This window comes from Phalacrocorax carbo, chromosome 3, assembly GCF_963921805.1.
Source record: "Phalacrocorax carbo chromosome 3, bPhaCar2.1, whole genome shotgun sequence".
Lineage (NCBI taxonomy): Eukaryota > Metazoa > Chordata > Aves > Suliformes > Phalacrocoracidae > Phalacrocorax > Phalacrocorax carbo.
Genome location: NC_087515.1, coordinates 79831046 through 79849723, shown reverse-complemented (window position 1 = coordinate 79849723; position 18678 = coordinate 79831046). Strand labels below are relative to the sequence as shown.

The window sequence follows — 18678 nt, the reverse complement described above, 5'->3', positions numbered from 1 at the left end:
TATGCTCTGTTATCCTCTGAGCAGAGAAAGAACTGACATGACTGTAACTATAGCTGTAACACATAAAACCCATCTGCTCAGGGAATATATACCATGCCTGTTGGCATGCTGAGTACTTTGCCAAGATTATGCACCATTTATGTTCTGAGAGACAGATAGTTTTCATTTAGGGGGAAGAGTATGTATTTTGGAGATTAAGCGGATTAATAATCTAAAGCAAAACCGTTTATGGCTCTTTACTAAAGGTGTGCCTATTCTGGCCATTCTGTGGGGATTTAAAAACCTTCCCAGCAGATAGTCTGAGGAGCTATCTTTGTTAATGTTGTTTTAATTATTTCATATGTTACTGAGTGATTTACAGCCAGAAGTAATTTTTGATATTGTTACCTTGCTGTCTTGAACAAGGAGTACAGCACTGAAGAGGTAACAAAAAGTATATGTAACTGAGGAAGGCTGGGTGTTTTAAGTATTTTCTAATCTAATTATAGAAGTAATGGCAGAGACACGTTACTGAAGGTCGAAGAATGAATTTTTAAATATGTTTCTAACTTTTTAAAGGTCCAGTTATTTTCAGAGCCTGAATTCAAGGGTAACTGCCAAATATTTGACAAAAACACAAGATGTATTGATTCATTTGCTGTGAAGTCTTCAAAAGTTTTAGATGGCAGGTAAGTTATATTGAATGAATATTGCAAAATCACTAAAATGGTAAAAGTTTTGTAAAAAGCAACCAGCTTTCTAACACCTGAAGTGGTTTCATATATGGGGACTTACAGAGAACAATGCTTTGCAGTTTACACATCAATCTTTAGCTTGTCAGGACAAAACATTGTAAATAATGTTTCTGTCTATAGCTCTTGCTAAAGGCAAACGCTAGCATTGTTTTACTTGCACAGAATTCCTAAGAGGTAATTTCTTCTTCTTCCTGCAGCTGCATAGTGTATGACCAGGAAGAATTCTGCGGTAACCAGTATGTGTTAGAAGAAGGAATCTATCCTGACCTGACAGCGATGGGTTGTTCACCCCAGGCGGTTCTAAAATCTTTACAGATTATAAATATTGTAAGTAAAGCTATTAGAAATGTTGTGAAGTAAAGATCAGTGCACTGATGACTCTGACCTCCCCATTTTTTGCAACAGTAAAAATGCTAGGGCCACACAGACAACAGAGGAGTATTTTTTTTGGTTTTTCCTATGCAGTAGCAGTTAAAAATCCTAGCTGCAGTCAGTTTTTTTGACCTCTGTGTTGCTTTTGCAGAGGAGAGGACATCACAGAAGCAGCTGTCTGGGATTACTGTTCTTAATAACATTAAGGACTTCTGTAAAGAGTCAAAGATGTGTCAGATAGACTCTTTATTTCCCAGTAGGAAAGACCACTTAGAGTGGGTTGAGAAATGTCAGTAGGACAGCATCAGGAAACATCTGTACTACAGACCTTTTTTTTTGTGTATATTAAAAAAGCAGACTTAACCAAGCAACTTTACATGAAGTACATGTAATTAAAAAACACTGTTGCTATCATCAGGGAAATGCAGTTTGAGTTAATCACAAAATAATGCGCCCGTCTAGATAAAGTAAAGCAACACCCAGTGCCATGTGGCAAAATCAGACAGTGTTGTTGTTACATGTGGTGGATACAAACTAAACAACATTTACATATTTTGTAACTCATCATTGGTGAGGAATGAGTTTGCTCAAGACTATAACCAATCATTATGATGGATCATGTACAGAATCTTTGAGTATCTTTTAAGACCAAAATGGGGTCAAGAATCCAGGAGCTTACGGCAATATGAAGAGATGGTACTCATTTTAAAAAAGGAGGAGTACACTATTGACTCTCTTCTTTGAATTTGGCAACTTTATTGCACTCCACTGTAATTTTGCTAACCTGTCAGTGATGTAGCAGTTGACGAAGGAGAACTAAAATGTGTCATCCTCTTTCATGTCTCGGGAGCATTTTGATGTACAGTGTAAACAAACATCTGCAGCAAGTAAGTCTGGCTTCTGAGCTCTTTGGCTGTCCAGTAGACAGATACTATTAAAAAAAATAGAAGTGTTTCTGCCCAAGCTTGGTGGGTGATCACCATGAATTAAAATATGCTCTTTTGTACCTGTCAATATCAAGTTCTTGGGTTTAAAATGCTTGTTTCAAGCTGGAAGGATCTTCTTACTTTTGGAAGATAATTTGTAGCAGAGACTGTTGTGTTAAAACAGCTAAATGCCAGTTCTGTACATCTTATAAGAACTTAAACTTCTGAAACCTGTTGTAGCCCTACAATTTATCACACTTCAGACTGCAGCACAGAGCTGCATCTGGCTGCAAGTTATGTGCTGCTGCTTCCTTCTTCAGAGGCTTCCTACCTGTAGAGAAGAGAAAAATGGGTTGCTTTGCTCAGTGGTTTATTAGCAAACCAGAATACAGAGAATAATAAGTCAGGTGGAAGTGATCATATTATACCGTTCATTTTTCGTAATTTTACAAAAGCTTGAACGTTGTTATTCTAGATACTGGTTTCACCTGTCAGATTTATTTTGGGACCTTTTTTGGCAGAGCCGATCTTAATTCTTCCCCACCATCTGCCATTCCCATAACTTCCCTTGTGATTTTTCTGTGACATTTCTGTACAAGAAGCACCTTCGCTATTTTAATATGTCACATTACTTTGCTTATCTAGTTTAACTCCCTTTTGCAGGGATCCATTTCTAAGGGACCATAAAAAAAAAGGAAATGAAAGGGATATTTGATAAACTTGGAAGTGAAAGTTAAAAGGGCTTTTGTAGGCTCAAGGTTTTTGGTTTTTTATACCACTGTACCTTTCTTGATTGTGCTTCCTTTGCATGCTCCCGATGGTTGTGCTGCAGACCAAAAAAGGCATTTTTCTTTCTTGAATTTGCCACATGTTCTTTTGCCTGAGCATACTGTAAAAACAACTGTGAATGTGGTTTATGCTTGAACTGTTGTATTGAAAATACTTCTTTTTAATGAACTTCTTTTCAACTCTGTGAAACATAAATGTAGATATGCAGGAGCACCAGCTTCGTGCAGTGCAGCACATGGGAAGTAACTGAAAGAAAACTTGTGAGCTGACTTTGCACTTCTGTCTGTGGAGAACATTTTATATAACAGTGTTGCTACTCCATCTAAAAAATGCCCAGAGTGGAAGGTGTGGCAGAAAATTGGAGGATTTCCTTTTCTGTCTGTGTGTTTTCTTTGTAAGTGGATTATTTCTGAAGCATTGCATATGGCTTAAGGGCCTGCTGCCTGACCAGTTGCGTGTCTCAGAGTGCAGGTGTGCAGGTCTGTAAAAGGGCTGAGGGGACAAGAGACACCGGGACATCATCATGGTGCGACTGTTCCTATTGGGCTTTTTACCCGTGATGACATATGACACACTGACTAGTGTTAACATTTCATGGTGGGGATGAGTGTACTCTGATTTTGGAGTAAGCTGAAAGGCCTCTCCTGGCATTTTCCACAGCCTAGCAGCGTGCGTGCAGTCAGGAAGCATAGCTCAGCTGCTGTGCGATAACATGGACCACTGCTGAGATAATGGTAACGCTCATGCAACATTGTCATCCAGGCCCTTAAACACCTCAAGGAAGATTAAAGAGGAGTTTAAGGACTGTCTAGAAATTGGTAGGCATGAAGTCTTGCCTAACAGAGTCACAAGGAAGTGTGGATATCCACTGCTATGCGTGTATGGAGCCACCTCTGCCTCGGAGGGCCTGTTTCCATGCCTGAGGCCAGATGGGAGTCTGTCGAGTCTTCGCGTCATGTCAGGCGTTCCCGATCCAGTTGATGTGTTTTGAGCATGCTGAACACATGCCAGCAGGAAGAAGCACTTCTGGCTATGGTGTTGGTTTTGTGCAGTCGTTGCTGGAAGACTTGAGAGAAAGGGAGTGGCATAGTCATTTCATCTATGAGCATAAACTGTAGCGCCAGGACACTTGCGCTTAACTGACTTTACCCTGAGGGATTTCAAACCCTTACCTCCCAGCTTCCAGGGGAAAGCTTTAATTATGAGAAGTTATTTCGAGTCCACTATAGGTACCTTGCCATGAGGAAAAGAGTCCAAGGTTCGTTATCCAGAAGACATTTAAAATTGATTCAGTGGTGCAGGGAGCTTCATGTGGGCAGAATCCCTTTGACACCAGAAGCATTTTGACAGGGAGAAGAATCATCTCCCCACAGCAATTTAGAGGATTCAGATGTTACAGCTTTTGCAGTAACATGAGCCATGAATTTCACCTCAGAAGTATGAATCTTGAAGCTTTTGTCTAGTCAGAGATTGATGTTGCCATAACTTACTATAAGAATTATAAATGAGAGCAGTAAGTGCTAAGCAGTGCTGACAAGGCTGTTGTCATTTGAAGCTGTAGAAATCAATATTAGCTTACTGTGTGTTTCGGTCTGAAGATGAAAATTCCTACAATAAGTGGGTTTTAGTGCAATGGAAGAGGGATATGGCATTAATTAGAATGTATTTTAAAACATACTTAAGGTATTATTCAGGAATCAACCACAGAGACCTTTGTGTGTGCCTTAAGGAAGTTTTACGTTCCATGCAAGAAGATCCCTTGTGTGTTTTGTATAAAGGCTTTTTATTACTTTCTAAATTTCTTTTAAGTAACCTGTTGCAGAGCAAAAACATTATTCAGGGTCTTTGATCTTATACAATCAAGAAGAAACCTCAGAAATAAAAGGGCTGTGTGGAGTAATCATGTTCACAGTCACCGTCTGGAGTTCTGACATCCTATAAAAGTGTCGTCTTCCTTTTACAGGAGCTGTCTGAGCCATGCATAGCTCTTTTTGAAAAGGTGGGTTTCCAAGGAAAGAAAATAAAATTCAGTACAGAAATCTTAAATCTCCAGTTCCTGGGATACAGTCCTCAAATAGCTTCAGTTCAAGTCCTTGGCGGCATGTAAGTTTAAAATAACTTTTTGATTCTTTAGAATGATGTACTTATTCAATAGAAAAATTACAGGTGTTAGAAACCAAGTAGTATAAAATTAGAATATCATAATGTGTGCAGTGCATTAATGCAGTTTCTAGTTATAGAACCTTTTCACATCCTGCTTCAAGAACATGCTATCACTGACTGTGCCCTGTGCTAGAAGTTGAAATGAATTTGAGTAAAGCTTACAAGGAAACTGGTGTCTTCTCTCATGCCATATTATAAAAGCCAACTTGCACAGCATCCTTAAAACCAACTTCTGTGGTCTTGGTTTAGGTCTCAATCATTTAAAAAAAAAAATTCTGTTTGTGATCTGTGTCATGTCACAATTTCAAAATGTTTTAATAAGTCTTCATGTTCATCCTTTTACCTAGATGTTATGGACACAGTGGTACAATCAGATCATGATCTGGCCCCTTTTGGCATTAGTAATAATCCCTTTTACTTCAGTAATTGGGTCAGAGTCTTGGTTGTAAATCTAGCAGTTAAATTTTTCTCAGCTATTTTTAAGCAATTGCATTCCCTAAATTTACTTTTGAAGAGCGTGTAAAAAAGTAGTCTGTGAAGAAATCAAAAAACTGTCTGGAAGCATTTTGAAAACTAGTGTGTTATCTTTTTCCAGGGTTCCAGCAGATCTGTTAAATTTATCATTTTGTGATTTTTCCTGCTGTTAACCTCTACTTCCAAGATACTTGCCCCAAGTATATGCTCAATTTTTTTTCTAACTTGAAGAATGTGACTTATTTTTTCATTAATAGATGCATGTTACTGTTGCTTTGCATTTAAATGTGTTCTTTTGAAGACTTATATTTCCAAGATGTGTGCTAGAGAGATGCTGTTGGATAGCTTAAGACTGCCCTCAAGTGGATAGCTAACACCAGACTGGTAGAGCAAACCATTTTTCCCTATCTGGATAAGCTGGTCAAAGGGTTTTCTTAGGACACTGAACTGACATTTGAAACATAAAGGTCATAGGAGAAGGTACATGCTCCGTATTCTTAAGTCTCTTGAGATTTCAGTATCTTTTACCTTAACCACAATATAGTTGATTCTCACTTTCCATAACATGAAATAACATCAAGTCAAACATAAGATACTACTTTGCCGAGAACATGGCTACCATGATTCCAGGTAATGGAGTCGTGAATTGTGTGTGTTTCCTATCCAATTAATGTATATGCTTTTTTCTGGTTGATAGCTGGAAACATGTAGAGTATGATATGAAAATCCTGATTTCATTGTGTCAAAATACGGGTTTCAGAGTGTCCCTGTTCCTACTGCTTCCCTTACTTGAAGGGGTTTTCATCTTCTCTTCCTTTTGCTAAGAGACATCTGTTTATAATTCTCTTAATTTCATACTGGGGGTTAGATGTGTATTAGGCTGTGAAAAAGCATCAAAATTAAGGTGAATGTGCTTCTTGTGGATACAGATGACTACTGACAAATCAGAGGAAAGGAGGTAACAGGAAAATGTGCATACAGAGCGTTCATGTACTCAGAAACCTATGGCTGTTGGACAGTCACAGCAAATCAGTGTAAGAAAACTCAACAGATCGCACTGTATAGCAGCCTGTTTCAAAGTCTAGTTGTAATTCACTGACTGTGCCTGTAGTAGAGAAGCGGAAGTCAGGTTCTGACAGGTTGCTGTCAATGCAATTGTAAGCATGGTTGGATGTGTGCTAGGAAATCTGTTGGATGTGATGCCCATCTACAAGAAGGGCTGGAAGGAGGATCTGGGGAACTACAGGCCTGTCAGTCTGACCTCAGTGCCAGGGAAGGTTATGGAGCAGGTCATCTTGAGTATGTGGCACGTACAGGACAACCAGCTGATCAGGCCAAGTCAGCATGGGTTTATGAAAGGCAGGTCCTGCTTGACTAACCTGATTTCCTCCTATGACAAGATGACCCGCTTAGTGGATGAGGGAAAGGCTGTGAATGTTGCCGACTTAGACTCTAGCAAAGCCTTTGACACTGTTTCCTACAGCATTCTCCTGGAGAAACTGGCTGCTCATGGCTTGGATGGGTGTACTCTTCGCTGGGTAAAAAACTGGCTGGATGGCTGGGCCCAGAGATTTGTGGTGAATTGACTTAAATCCAGCTGGCAGCCAGTCACAAGTGGTGTTCCTCAGGGCTTAGTACTGGGGCCAATTCTGTTCAATATCTTTATCAATGGTCTGGACGAGGGGATCTAGTTTGCAGATGACACCAAGTTGGGTGGGAGTTTTGATTTGCCTGAGGGTAGGAAGGCTCTGCAGAGGGACCTGGACAGGCTGGGTCGATGGGCGAAGGTCAACTGTATGAGATTCAACAAGGTCAAGTGCTGGGTCCTGCACGTGGGCCACAACAACTCCATGGAACGCTACAGGTGTCGGGAAGAGTGGCTGGAGAGCTGCCTGCCAGAAAAGGAACTGGGGGTGTTGGTTGACACCCAGCTGAACATGAGCCAGCAGTGTACCCAGGTGGCCAAGAAGGCCAACAGCATCCTGGCTTGTATCAGGAATAGAGTGGACAGCAGGAGCAGGGAAGTGATCATCGCCCTGTACTCGGCACTGGTGAGGCCGCACCTTGAATATTGTGTTCAGTTTTGGGCCCCTCAGTACAAGAAGGACATTGAGGTGCAGGAGCGTGTCCAGAGAAGGGCAACGAAGCTGGTGAAGGGTCTGGAGCATGTGTCTTATGAGGAGCGGCTGAGGGAGCTGGGGCTTTTTAGCCTGGATAAAACTAAGCTCAGGAGAGACCTTAGTGTTCTCTACAACCTCCTTTCAGGTAGTTGTAGCGAGGTGGGGGTCGCTCCCTTCTCCCAAGTAACAAGGAACAGGACAAGAGTAAACGGACTCGAGTTGCACCAGGGGAGGTTTAGACTGGGTACTAGGGAAAATTTCTTCACCAAAAGGGCTGTCAAGCACTGGAACAGGCTGCCCAGGGAAATAGTTGAATCACCATCCCTGGAAGTATTTAAGAGACGTGTAGATGTGGTGCTTAGGGACATGGTTTAGTGGTGAACTTGGCAGAGCTAGGTTAGCAGTTGGACTTGATGATCCTAAACATCTTTTCCAACCTAAATGATTCTATGATTCTATACAAAATGTTCCCATATGCTTTGTCTCTGTCTTCCCCCTGAGCTTCCCCCCCAGTATTTGGAAAGAAGAAAGGTGTTCTGAAATAAAACCTCTACCAAAATACCCTAGAGAACTTCACCCTGTTGAGTTCCAGTATTTGCTTGTTGCAGCCTGCATCCCTAGTAGTTCTTTCCTGTGTGGGTCAGACCTGTCCAAATTAAGATACAGAACTACTGGTTTTGCACATGCAACAATCTAGCATATACAGCATATGCAACAGACCCATATATGCTCCTTGAGGAGTCACAGTACCTCCTGAAAACAGATGATATTTAAAAGTTGGCTTCTCCCTTTAAGGCAAGAAAATACTTTGTTTCATTCAGCTTGTAATTTTTGAATAACGGCTTTAAAACGTAAACTCCAGTGTACTCATCTTAATGTGGTTGATCTAAATCAGGACAAAATTTTATTATTTTTGAAGACCTGTTAAAAGGAAGGTTATTGGCTTTCCAAAACTAAACACTACTACTTTGTGGGGCAGATTTCTGTTAAACCCATTTATTGATTCCAAAGCAGGATTTGGCAGTAAAAGCATTCTGTCTTTTTTTTTTCTCCTTTTTTTCTCATAGATGGATAATTTATGAGCATAGTAATTACAGGGGGCGTCAGATGTTGTTATCACCGAATGAAATTCCAGATTGGTATAAAGTGAGTGGCTATTGTCAGATAGGTTCTCTGAGACCTTTACTGCAGGTGAGTAGGCTCTGACATGAGATTGTCAAGTAGTAATTTATATTTTGTAATGGGGTTGAGGGAATATTATACAGTTGGAAGCAATGTTACTGTTCTGATGCGTGTCACAAGCTTCAGCAATGGCAACTGTAAAGAAATTGCTTTACAGTTTCACTTGTCATAATCAAAAGCTATTTGATTATGCTACATGGCTTTGCAGTTCTACTGCTTAAACTGTTCATTAAGCATACTTTAAACCAAAGTATAGAAGACAGCATACAATTGGCTAAATTATTTTAATAAATAATGGCTATACTATATATGAATTATTTTGTTTTATAATTAGTGCCCAAACTGGTCAGTGGCATACTGTCTGCACTATCTGCGTTATTTTTCAAGCAACAAGAAAACTGGTCAACAAAATTGGATACTTCAATTAGTAGTGATTTTGTGTTGATTTAGGGGGAAAGGTTCTTCCCTGCTTATTATTTGGCAGAATAATTTGCAAATCTAATGCAAAACTTATTCTCGCGGTGTCCTTTTCATTTGCTGCTCTAAATAAGGACCATGTGATTTGGTCCAGTGCTGCAGCAGTCCTGTGAGCTTTAACATTTGAGGTTCTTGTTGAGCTGTATTTTATTCAGGAAACAACTTTTTCTAATTCACAGACTACTTGTACCTGTAACCAAATGCATTTGCTTGCTGCCATAGCGTTGTCTTTGTATAGCCTTAAGCAGAGTTAGGAATAATGCATTTTGACTGCCCTGGCTGAGAGCTTTGTCTGAACAGAAATGTTAATGTGTAACAGGCCGCAGCATGAATGTGCAGTGTAATACTTGCTGCCAGTGAAATAAGCAGCACTGCATAAGTGCACCTTAATGAAAGCTAAGAGCCTCTATACAAGAAGTTAGCAGAGAGAAGTTAGTGCTGCTCTCAGTTAAAAGTTCTTAGCTTTCCACTGTGTGCTGATCTCAGTCCATAGGAAAGCCTAAAACTCTCCATGCAGAATGGTGAGTTCTCAAAGCTTGGCTTGTCCTAGATATTTATGGACTTTGGAATTACATTCTAAAATAGAAAAGTTAAGCTTTCTGAAAGGGAGGCACGGGGTTCAGCACTGCACAGTAATTGCTCTGAAGTTAACCAGAGCAGGATGTGTTCTGTGCTGAGACTGTGGTTAAAGAGTTCTGTTGTTTTCTGCAGAAACGTGTGTACTTCAGGCTTCGAAACAAGGAAACGGGAAAATTCATGTCAGCTGATGGAAACTTAGACAATCTGAATCTTCTCAGAATACAGGTTGCAGAAGATACAGACTCAGATGACCAAATCTGGGTTTATCAGGATGGATTCATAAGGTGCCGGGTGAGGTTCAAGTTCAATGTGAATTTTCTCTTTTCCTCTCCGACGTAGGGCTTTCTGAATTCAATTCCTACTGTATCATCTTATTTTATTTTATAGACTTATTCTGTTTCAGCTGTAATATAATTTTTGTAGGGGTTTGTGGTTGTTTTTTTGTTTAATTGAACTCTGGCTTTTTCAGGTGATACAAACTAGTTGTATGATACCTTTTTTGACATCATTGATTTTGAGAGATTTTAGTTATGATTAGTTATGATTAGTTATGATTTACTTTTCCCGTAAAGAATAGTAGCCTCATAAGTACAATCAACACCAGCAGATCATTGTCTTGCCCTTCATGAGCTCCTTCCACTCTCATGCCTTCTTTCTCCACAGTGAAAACACCACAAAAGTGTCAAAGCAGGGGACACTTTTTAAAATGCAGACTCTTCCTGATAATATTTTGAACTATGCATACCTTGTGGTAGGTCAATTAGTATAATGTAGGTTATATCCTCTTCTGCATTCAGGCAAGCTTAAAGATGGAATCCTACTCTTTTGTTTGGGGTTTTTTGTTTGTTTGTTCGTTTCTGGTTATCCCTGTATTTGTGAATTCATCCCTTTTCCATTCCTCTGTGCAAGTTTCCAAATGAAGTCCTACTTTTCTCACAGTCCATAAAACTAATCATGTGTGAATTGTCATTGAGGTGAGCAGAGGTATGCGCAGTTCATAATGTTTAAGCATGAACAGTCTTAGGTAGGGATGCGGGCCAAAGAAAATTAAGTTACTTTTAATGCTGTTAAACAGCTTGACTGCAAAGAATCATGTGAACTTTTTCTATAGGATTGTATAACTTCAAAGGAGCTATTTATAACTATGTCATCGATGCTGGAGGGAAGAATCTTACTGTTAATAAGCTAAGGCATTGTTTGGACATGTTTACAGGACACATGCAGTCGTAAAAGGGATTTATGCAGACAGCAAAATGATGCAAAGTAAGCTAAAAGCTTTAGTATCGCATACAAAAGACTTCTCTCTTGACAGTGCCTGTTGGACATTTCACTGAAAGTATTCATATCGAGACAGTGTGGTGTTACATGGCTTTGGATAAATGCTCGGTTTTTGTACCTGTATCTCATAAAGCAGTTTTTCTGTGCACAGGGAACTGTGCACATGGCTCGTGCTGTATAGCAGTCAGGTAGCTTAGTGGGGCGTGCAGGCTGGCAACATTGATCTTAAATGACTGAACTCTTACAGAGCTCTGCCATCTTTCTGTTGAAGGGCAGTAAATGTATTTTGCACAAAAAATTGGTTTTCACCACATTTTAAAAAGCATATTAAGCTCGTGGGTGGGTAGGTACGTGCACGTAGGCAGACATAGGGCATTGGAAGAACTCGTGCCTTTCTTCCACTAAGCTTAGGTCATCTCACTGACTGAGTCATGGTACCTTGAGGTGTGTCTGAGGTTCTCAAGGAAGGGCTGTTTTAGGTAGGTGGGATAACCAGTAAGCATGATATGGAAGTTACTGTGCTCATTTTGTCAGAAACAGATATGAAGAGCAGATACGAATTCAGGTCTCCTCACTCTTCATGAGTTTCTTGGAGATGGGTGAAGTAGTAGCCTAGTGGACCTAATATGTAAGCTTTGAGTCTTCCAGGTCTTGCTAGAGAACATTTTTTAAATACAGATGATAATTTCAGAACTGGAGAACTAAACTGACTTACTTCAATTCCAGGTAATGATAGTAATAAGTACTACTTCTTCAGAACTGTATATTTAATAATTTAGGGCCATATCAACAATGGCAGATAGGTGTTTGTTTAATCTGCTGCTGGAGTCCATTTGGAAGTTACAAGGTGGCTTATGGTGATCTACTGAAAATCTCTGTTCACACAGGATAATTAACTGTAATGTATTACTAATACAGCCTTAATACTCCTTTCAAGTAAGCTTGATTTTTGCCAGTTCTTTTTTTAATCATAAAGACAGCTGCAGAGTTTTGAAATCAAGTAATACAAATGACTAGGAAAAGAAAATAAAACAAAGAACAAATGATTATTTTGATACACTGTGAAATTCATATACTTAATACTGTGCCATTATGTCCTTTACCTCAAAAGGTTATTGCAGAGCTAGAAACGATTAAAGAACAAAAAAAGGATGCGCAGAGGAGGTGGAGGGCTTCTGTGCAAGGAAGAGACAAGATAGCTACGACTTCTTAGCCTGCAAAGGGGGGTCAGTTAGACAGATGATGTGATTGAAGTCTCTCCAAACATAGCGTGAACAAGACAACCCTTAAAATAAAGGAGGGGAAGGGGGGCAGGGGTGTTGAGGAGAGCATTAAATAAAACTAATAGTTGCCTATCAAATTGTTTTTCATTTTTCTCTTCTAACAGTAGCAGTTCAGATTTGGACCTGCTTGCCACAGACGGGTGTTCATGTAAAGGGGTTACACTGATCTCAGTGGGTAGTGCCTAACAAATGCACATACGGGACAGAAACCGTCCGAGTAGTAAAGGTACCAGCTCTGGGCTGGAAACTGGTGTAGACTGGGAGAGATTACCAGGAACACACTGCATGCAAGAGCAGAGTGAATGTAATCTTCCACGGCATCTGTTATGGGCCACTGCTAGGGGCAGGTGCTAACTGTACCTTTGATCTGTTACAGCATGGTTATTTTCACGTTCTTATGTAGTGGAGACTGTCAGTAGAAACAGGAACAAAAGAAAAAATAAGTAGTCTTGAATTTGGGGCAAAAATACATTCCTTTAGGGAAAGTAGTTCCTAGATTCTGTTCTCACCTGCTGACATCTCTCCTATCTGATTGAAAAAGAGTGGATACTAGAATTAAGGCTGTTTTGAGTAATTGCTGTTGCTTTTCTGATGATACAGATGGCAGAGGACTGCTGCTTGACAATTGTTGGAAATCTTATAACTCCTGGCTCTAAACTTGGTCTGTCATTTGAGCGGAACGAGGACAAACAATATTGGCATATTAGTCCCGATGGCAGGATTTATAGCAAGATGAAACCCAAGCTGGTTTTAGATATCAAAGGTAAGCAAATGTGTTATCTCATTACATTGTGTCTTAATTATATGGTATTTACAGTGGGATAGGCACTAAACGTGCCTATAAATTAAGGATGGTGTTATAGTTACTTTAATCTAGAATCCAAAAAGACCCGATTAGCTAGTCTGACCTCCTGAATTATACAGGCCCTAGGACTTCGTTTCATTTTTTCTAAACAGAGTTTAATAACTCACAGTACTTGCTTATCTTGTATTCCCAGTGTCCACTCACTGCAGATATCCTCAGTTAATTTTACGGGGCACTGGGTGATGTGAATCTAATTACTTAAAATGCTGAAGCAAGAAAAACCTAACTTCTCATTAACTTTAATTTGTATAGAGCAAATTTTCTTATATAGTAGTTGTAGATGCAAGAGCTAAAGGATATTAGGAGAGCAAAGGCAGGCTTGTACACTGATGTGATCAGATGCAAGAAGTTTTTTCGTTTGTTTATTAATGGCTATACCTTTATTGCAAACATGAGATTCTGCCATAGCAGCCTAAGGTCTGTGCGCACTCGATGCATGTTTTACAGTCACTTTTGTCACAGCAATTTTATTCATGTTGAAACTGTTTCTGAGCTTTGTTTTCAGTTTCTGAAAAGATCTGAAAAAGCAACAAATGGCGTGATTAGCAGAATTAGCATAATCCGATATTCTTGCATAACCCTGCATTTTTTGGGTGGGGGGGAATAATAATTTCCCATAGCTGTTAATATTTTTTAGCTGTTTTAAAATTAATTTTGCATTGTTGCTGGGACATTAATTACAGCAATTACACAAAAAAACCCAACAACCAAAAAAACCTAAACCAAAAAATCAACACATTCCCCCCCCCAAAAAACCCAAAGCAAACAAACAAACCAAAACAAACAAACCAACAAAATCAAAACAAAACAGAGTCAGCAGTCAGCACGTTAGACCTATAAAGGGAAGGGCTATCAGAACTGTGAGAAAGGGTTATCTAATGTCCGACCATAATACAACACTGGCACAAATAATCACAAATTCTCTTTACTGCCATAAAAAAGCTAGTGATGATTAATAAGAAACTTACCAAGACTCCAGCTCAAGGGAGAGTCTTTAGTCACAATGACTCTGCATACCTTTTTCGAAAGTCGGTTCCGAGTTCACCAGACAAACAGAAATACTATTATGCTGCCTTGTCTTCAGTTAATCATATTAAAAGCAATTACGTATTCTGCATTTATAATTTAGAACCTCACAATGGATAGGTCTGGTGATTAAAGCATAGATGCACTCTTAAATTTAAAAAAAAGTAAATCTGTATGGTAAATATGAAAGAGTAAGTACATTTAGCTTGTATTCGAGAAAGCCTAGTAGGAACATTACCTTTTTCTGCCAATTCTGCTGATCCATTCTTGACCACAAATTGAGCATTAATGAATTCTTCAGCAAATGAATGCAGTTGCTCAGCCGTGCATGCCACCTTGTGGATATACTGGTGTAGCACAAAGCTTTGTCCAGAGCACGCCTCTATCAAAGTAAATAGTCTGTGTTCCACTGGTAAAAATCCCATCTTATCCCATTATAAAACGTTTATGTTCTATCAGACACCGCATACAAAATATTTTTTGCGCTCACAGCAATAACTGAGCTACACGGCTAATGTTATTTTTGGTAGCTGCTGGTTGGTTTTGTTTAGTTTTTTTCCCGTGGGAGTATTTGATCTGGTATTCCCTTCTTTCCCCTCTTTCTGAAGAACTTGCAAGTGTTTCTGCTCTGTATCCCTACTACATTTTAGTAATTGCCTGGTGATGGCAAGGAGAGAAATCATGTTGGTGTTAACCTTCTCAGATACCTTTCTGATCTGGGACAGGAGCACCAGAAAGCCTCCCCCAGATTCCTGAAGTGGAGAACAGCTAAGGGGCTTGAGACGGCATTTCCTTAGTATAAAAGAGCTGCTCTTGAATGTGCCTGCCCATGCAGCACTCCAGGTGCCTAACATATTTCTTTCTGAGATCTGCTAGAATCCATATTTGATACATTCATCATAAGCTTTCAGCTGCCAGGCTTGTCTTTTGCTCATTCGGGACGGGTGAGGCTGTCAGGGTGCAGAATGAAAGGCAGTGCCTATAGGAGTGTCCTCGTGCTCTGTATAAATGGTTGGCTTCCAGTGGGAATACTGCCTGCTGTTGCAGGTGTGTTGTACTACAGGAGATGGACGCGTCCTGCGCTTCTGTGGTATGTACTAGGTCTGAGGAAAAAAAATCAGTTTTGACTTTCAGCTCTAGTTGAATGTTTCTTTGCTTCTGAGTTTGTCAGAATACTAATGGTGCTCTTCTACGGGAACATGTCTGGCATTGCATCACGTGAGTAAATGAAGCCCCTCTAAGAAGGGGTTGTATTTCGCCCGTGGAAAGAGCTGAACATTGGGAGAGATTCTGTGTATGGCGACTTGTGATGCAGCTGGTCAAAATCCAGGATTATAATGGCACAGAGTAGATGAGTACCAGACCTTACCCCTGGCGTGGTCATGCTCGTATTGTCTGTTAGCAGCAGGACTTATTTCATCATGTAAACATCATCTTTAGAGCAAAGTGACAACTGACAACTGTTGAGGGGAAACTGAACAGCCGAGTTTGACTTCTGGGAAGTGACGGTCATAAAGGAGCTACCCCTGACCGTATTGCAGTGTTTCCTTCTTTTCCCATCAGGCTGAAAGAGCCAAGGTACTGAACTACTGAAGGGGTGGAGAAGAGCAGGCAGGCTCCCTTGATTCATAATGAACTCCAAAAGCAGGCAGTGATGAAAATGAGTTTGTCTTTTCAGTGCCCTGGGGAGAAAAGAAACTGGCTACACCAGCACTTGAGAGAGTTGCCCTGAAACCTACAGTCTCTGAAATTTTTCTTTACAGGGGGCGCACAATACGATCGCGACCATGTTGTTGTCAACACATTCAGCGAAGAAAAGTTAACGCAGTGTTGGGAACCACTAGTTGTATGAACCCAAATGAGCAAAGATGGTGTTTGGATTAGCCGTTATTCCAGACACTAGAATTGGCACTGCCATCTCTGAAGGATACAGGATCAACAAAGAGAGTTTTGTCTTTTCTTCGCAATTTTTAAAAGAACACGGCAACAGAATGATTTCACCTCAGTCTGAAATTGTTACCCCTGTAAAAGCCTGTCTCTCAACCTTTTTTTTTTTTTTTTAAATCATCACAACTCACTGTGAGATAGAGAGTGGTAGTATGCCTCAGGCTAGAGGGGAAGAACTAAAGGTAAGAGAGGCCCCATAAGTTACAGCTGTGTCAGTGAGTAGTTAATCCAAAATAGTCAATATGCATAATTTTAAATTATTTTTTAAAGTTGGGTTTTGTTTGTTGTGTTTTTTTTAAGCTGAGAGAAGGGCTAAAAAAATAATTAAAGCTTATTTTATAAAGGACAGGAGTGCAGTGTGTATGTGGGTATAGCAACTTGGACCTATGGGCTGTAGTATAGAGAAATATTCACTCCTGGAAATTAATATATTTGTTTCACTGGACCAAATTTATGTTTACTGAAAGTTTAAAGACTGCTAGCGCACAGCACATCCAAAGAATTTTTAACATGTGGCTTCAAATATAGTTAGTATGCTGATATAGTAAGTCCTAAATTAAGAAAAAAATCTAGATTTTCTCTTGCAGAGATGATGTAAATTAGTAGATGTTTGTTAGAAAAAGAGAGGGCTGGCAAAAGGATGCATCAGAATGTGAAGAACTTGCCCATCTTCTAGGCTGCCTAACTTTTTGAGTTATGGGTATTTTACTTCTTTGCCAAGTCAAATTTTGACCTTTTAAAACAGTTCCAGTAAGTAGAGTCTTCCAGACCTCCAAAATCACAGAGAAAACAAGAATTCTTAGGGAAAGTATCACTAAAGAAGGCTGCAACAGCACCTAAGTGCTGTGGTTACTAAGTTTTTCAGCTGCTGCCTGTTGGATTTACCATGGAAAATGCCAGACTGCCAGGTGTTTCTGGTGGCACTGGAGAGCAACGGCTGCAGTGGGCTGCAGGCTCCCAGCTGCTGCTGGGCAGGAGTGTCAGGCTGCTCTAGCAAGGGGCACAGCCAAGCCTGGATACGTGCCCAGTCACAAGGGCTGTGCCCATTCAAAGAAACCGCTACTGGTTTAGTAAAGAGCTCGTGATAAGTAAAACACACCAATGACTGCAGGAGGTTCTTCTGTTGCCCTGCTCTTCACCTGGTTTTGTTAGTTTTCCTTAATAAGGTTGGCAAAAGGGTAAAATACAAACGAAGTCTTGTACTATGCTGCTGTGTTTTGTTCTGGCTTAGACCAGTGTTACTACAAGCTGCTCCTAGGAGCATCCAGGCCTTTGTCTTGCATAGTAAGTCTGTTTAACATTTTCATTACTATTGTATTGCCTCAAAGGATACTGGTGCTTTTATTGTTACCACCCTAGAGGAAGTGCCTTACTGATTTTCCTCCTTTTGTACAGACATACTGAAGTTTTGTTCCTCTGAAATGTGCTGCTTTTAGTTCTTCATAGAAAATGTGTTGTCATTAGTTCCAAACAGTGGTACTTGTCATATTGATGTGTTCTTGCTATATATAATATAGCATTTTACAAATAAATTTAAGTTAGGTAACTTTTTATCAAAATTATTTTTAAAGGTTGAAAGCTGACATTTTACAGTTAGTTTTGCTTCTGTCTCGTGCCCTTCTCTGTCTATAACTCCTCCACAACAGCTAGCTACTGAGGAGTGAACACACGGTGTCTAATAGCTGCAGGCTCTGAGGAATGGATGCTTCTATACAAGCATGCGTTCAGTGCATTTGTGCGTGGGGCCACAACACTGCTGCTTCTGTCCCCTGGTGGAAGTGCTGCATGACCTGGTGTTTCCCTCACCGTAGCTGCACCATAGTAAAAGCGCAGTTCTCAATTAAAAGGTTACTACTTTCCTTCGATCTACCCGCATAATTGCAGCGGAAGTCACGCTGTAGCCTGTCTCTGGCAAAACGGTAAGTTTAAAAACAGTTCATCGGACACATAACCCCCAAGCACTTCATCACAACCAGCAGTGATAGAGGGGGCATGGAAGGAACAGGGTCTCCTGATTACTGACAAAATCAACACTGTAGTCAGCTGAATCTCTGCCAGGAGTTAGGCAATTAAAATAATTATCAGTTATAGATTCATTTTTGTTCCATGCATTGACTCAGATTAGTTACGCCATGAGAGATTTGCCATGTCAAGCTTAAAGGACTGGTCTTGAGACAGCAACGTGACTACTTAATACAGGAAAATTTTACAAGTTCTGAGAATGAACTAGATTGAGTAGTAATATGTATTAATAAAGGTGAACAGAACTAGGAAAGGCCAAGGAAGAACGGACGGGACAAGTTTCATATGGACAATCAAATAAAAGTGTGCCTTGCCGTTTCAGGACTTAGTTAAAACAGCTGGAAAATAAAAGCTTGAAGAGATAAAAACTGAAAATGCTGCCAGCTGTTCCTCATACCCCAAGAATGAGTGGTGTTCTGCAGCTGTCACAATTACATTCTT

The 18678-nt window shown here is 40.1% G+C and overlaps 1 protein-coding gene across 3 annotated transcripts in view; it reads left to right on the top strand.

Annotated features, from left to right (window-relative positions):
• CRYBG1 (crystallin beta-gamma domain containing 1) overlaps positions 1 to 17420 on the top strand; it is a 65592-nt gene extending 48172 nt beyond the window's left edge. For all 3 annotated transcript variants that reach the window (XM_064447521.1, XM_064447522.1, XM_064447523.1), the window contains exons 16-22: positions 559 to 668; positions 932 to 1061; positions 4785 to 4924; positions 8646 to 8769; positions 9949 to 10107; positions 12978 to 13140; positions 16032 to 17420. In XM_064447521.1, coding sequence (XP_064303591.1) covers positions 559 to 668; positions 932 to 1061; positions 4785 to 4924; positions 8646 to 8769; positions 9949 to 10107; positions 12978 to 13140; positions 16032 to 16120 — 915 coding nt within the window. In that variant the 3' untranslated portion in view covers positions 16121 to 17420. The remainder of the gene's footprint in view (positions 1 to 558; positions 669 to 931; positions 1062 to 4784; positions 4925 to 8645; positions 8770 to 9948; positions 10108 to 12977; positions 13141 to 16031) is intronic.
• Positions 17421 to 18678: the final 1258 nt, after the last annotated feature.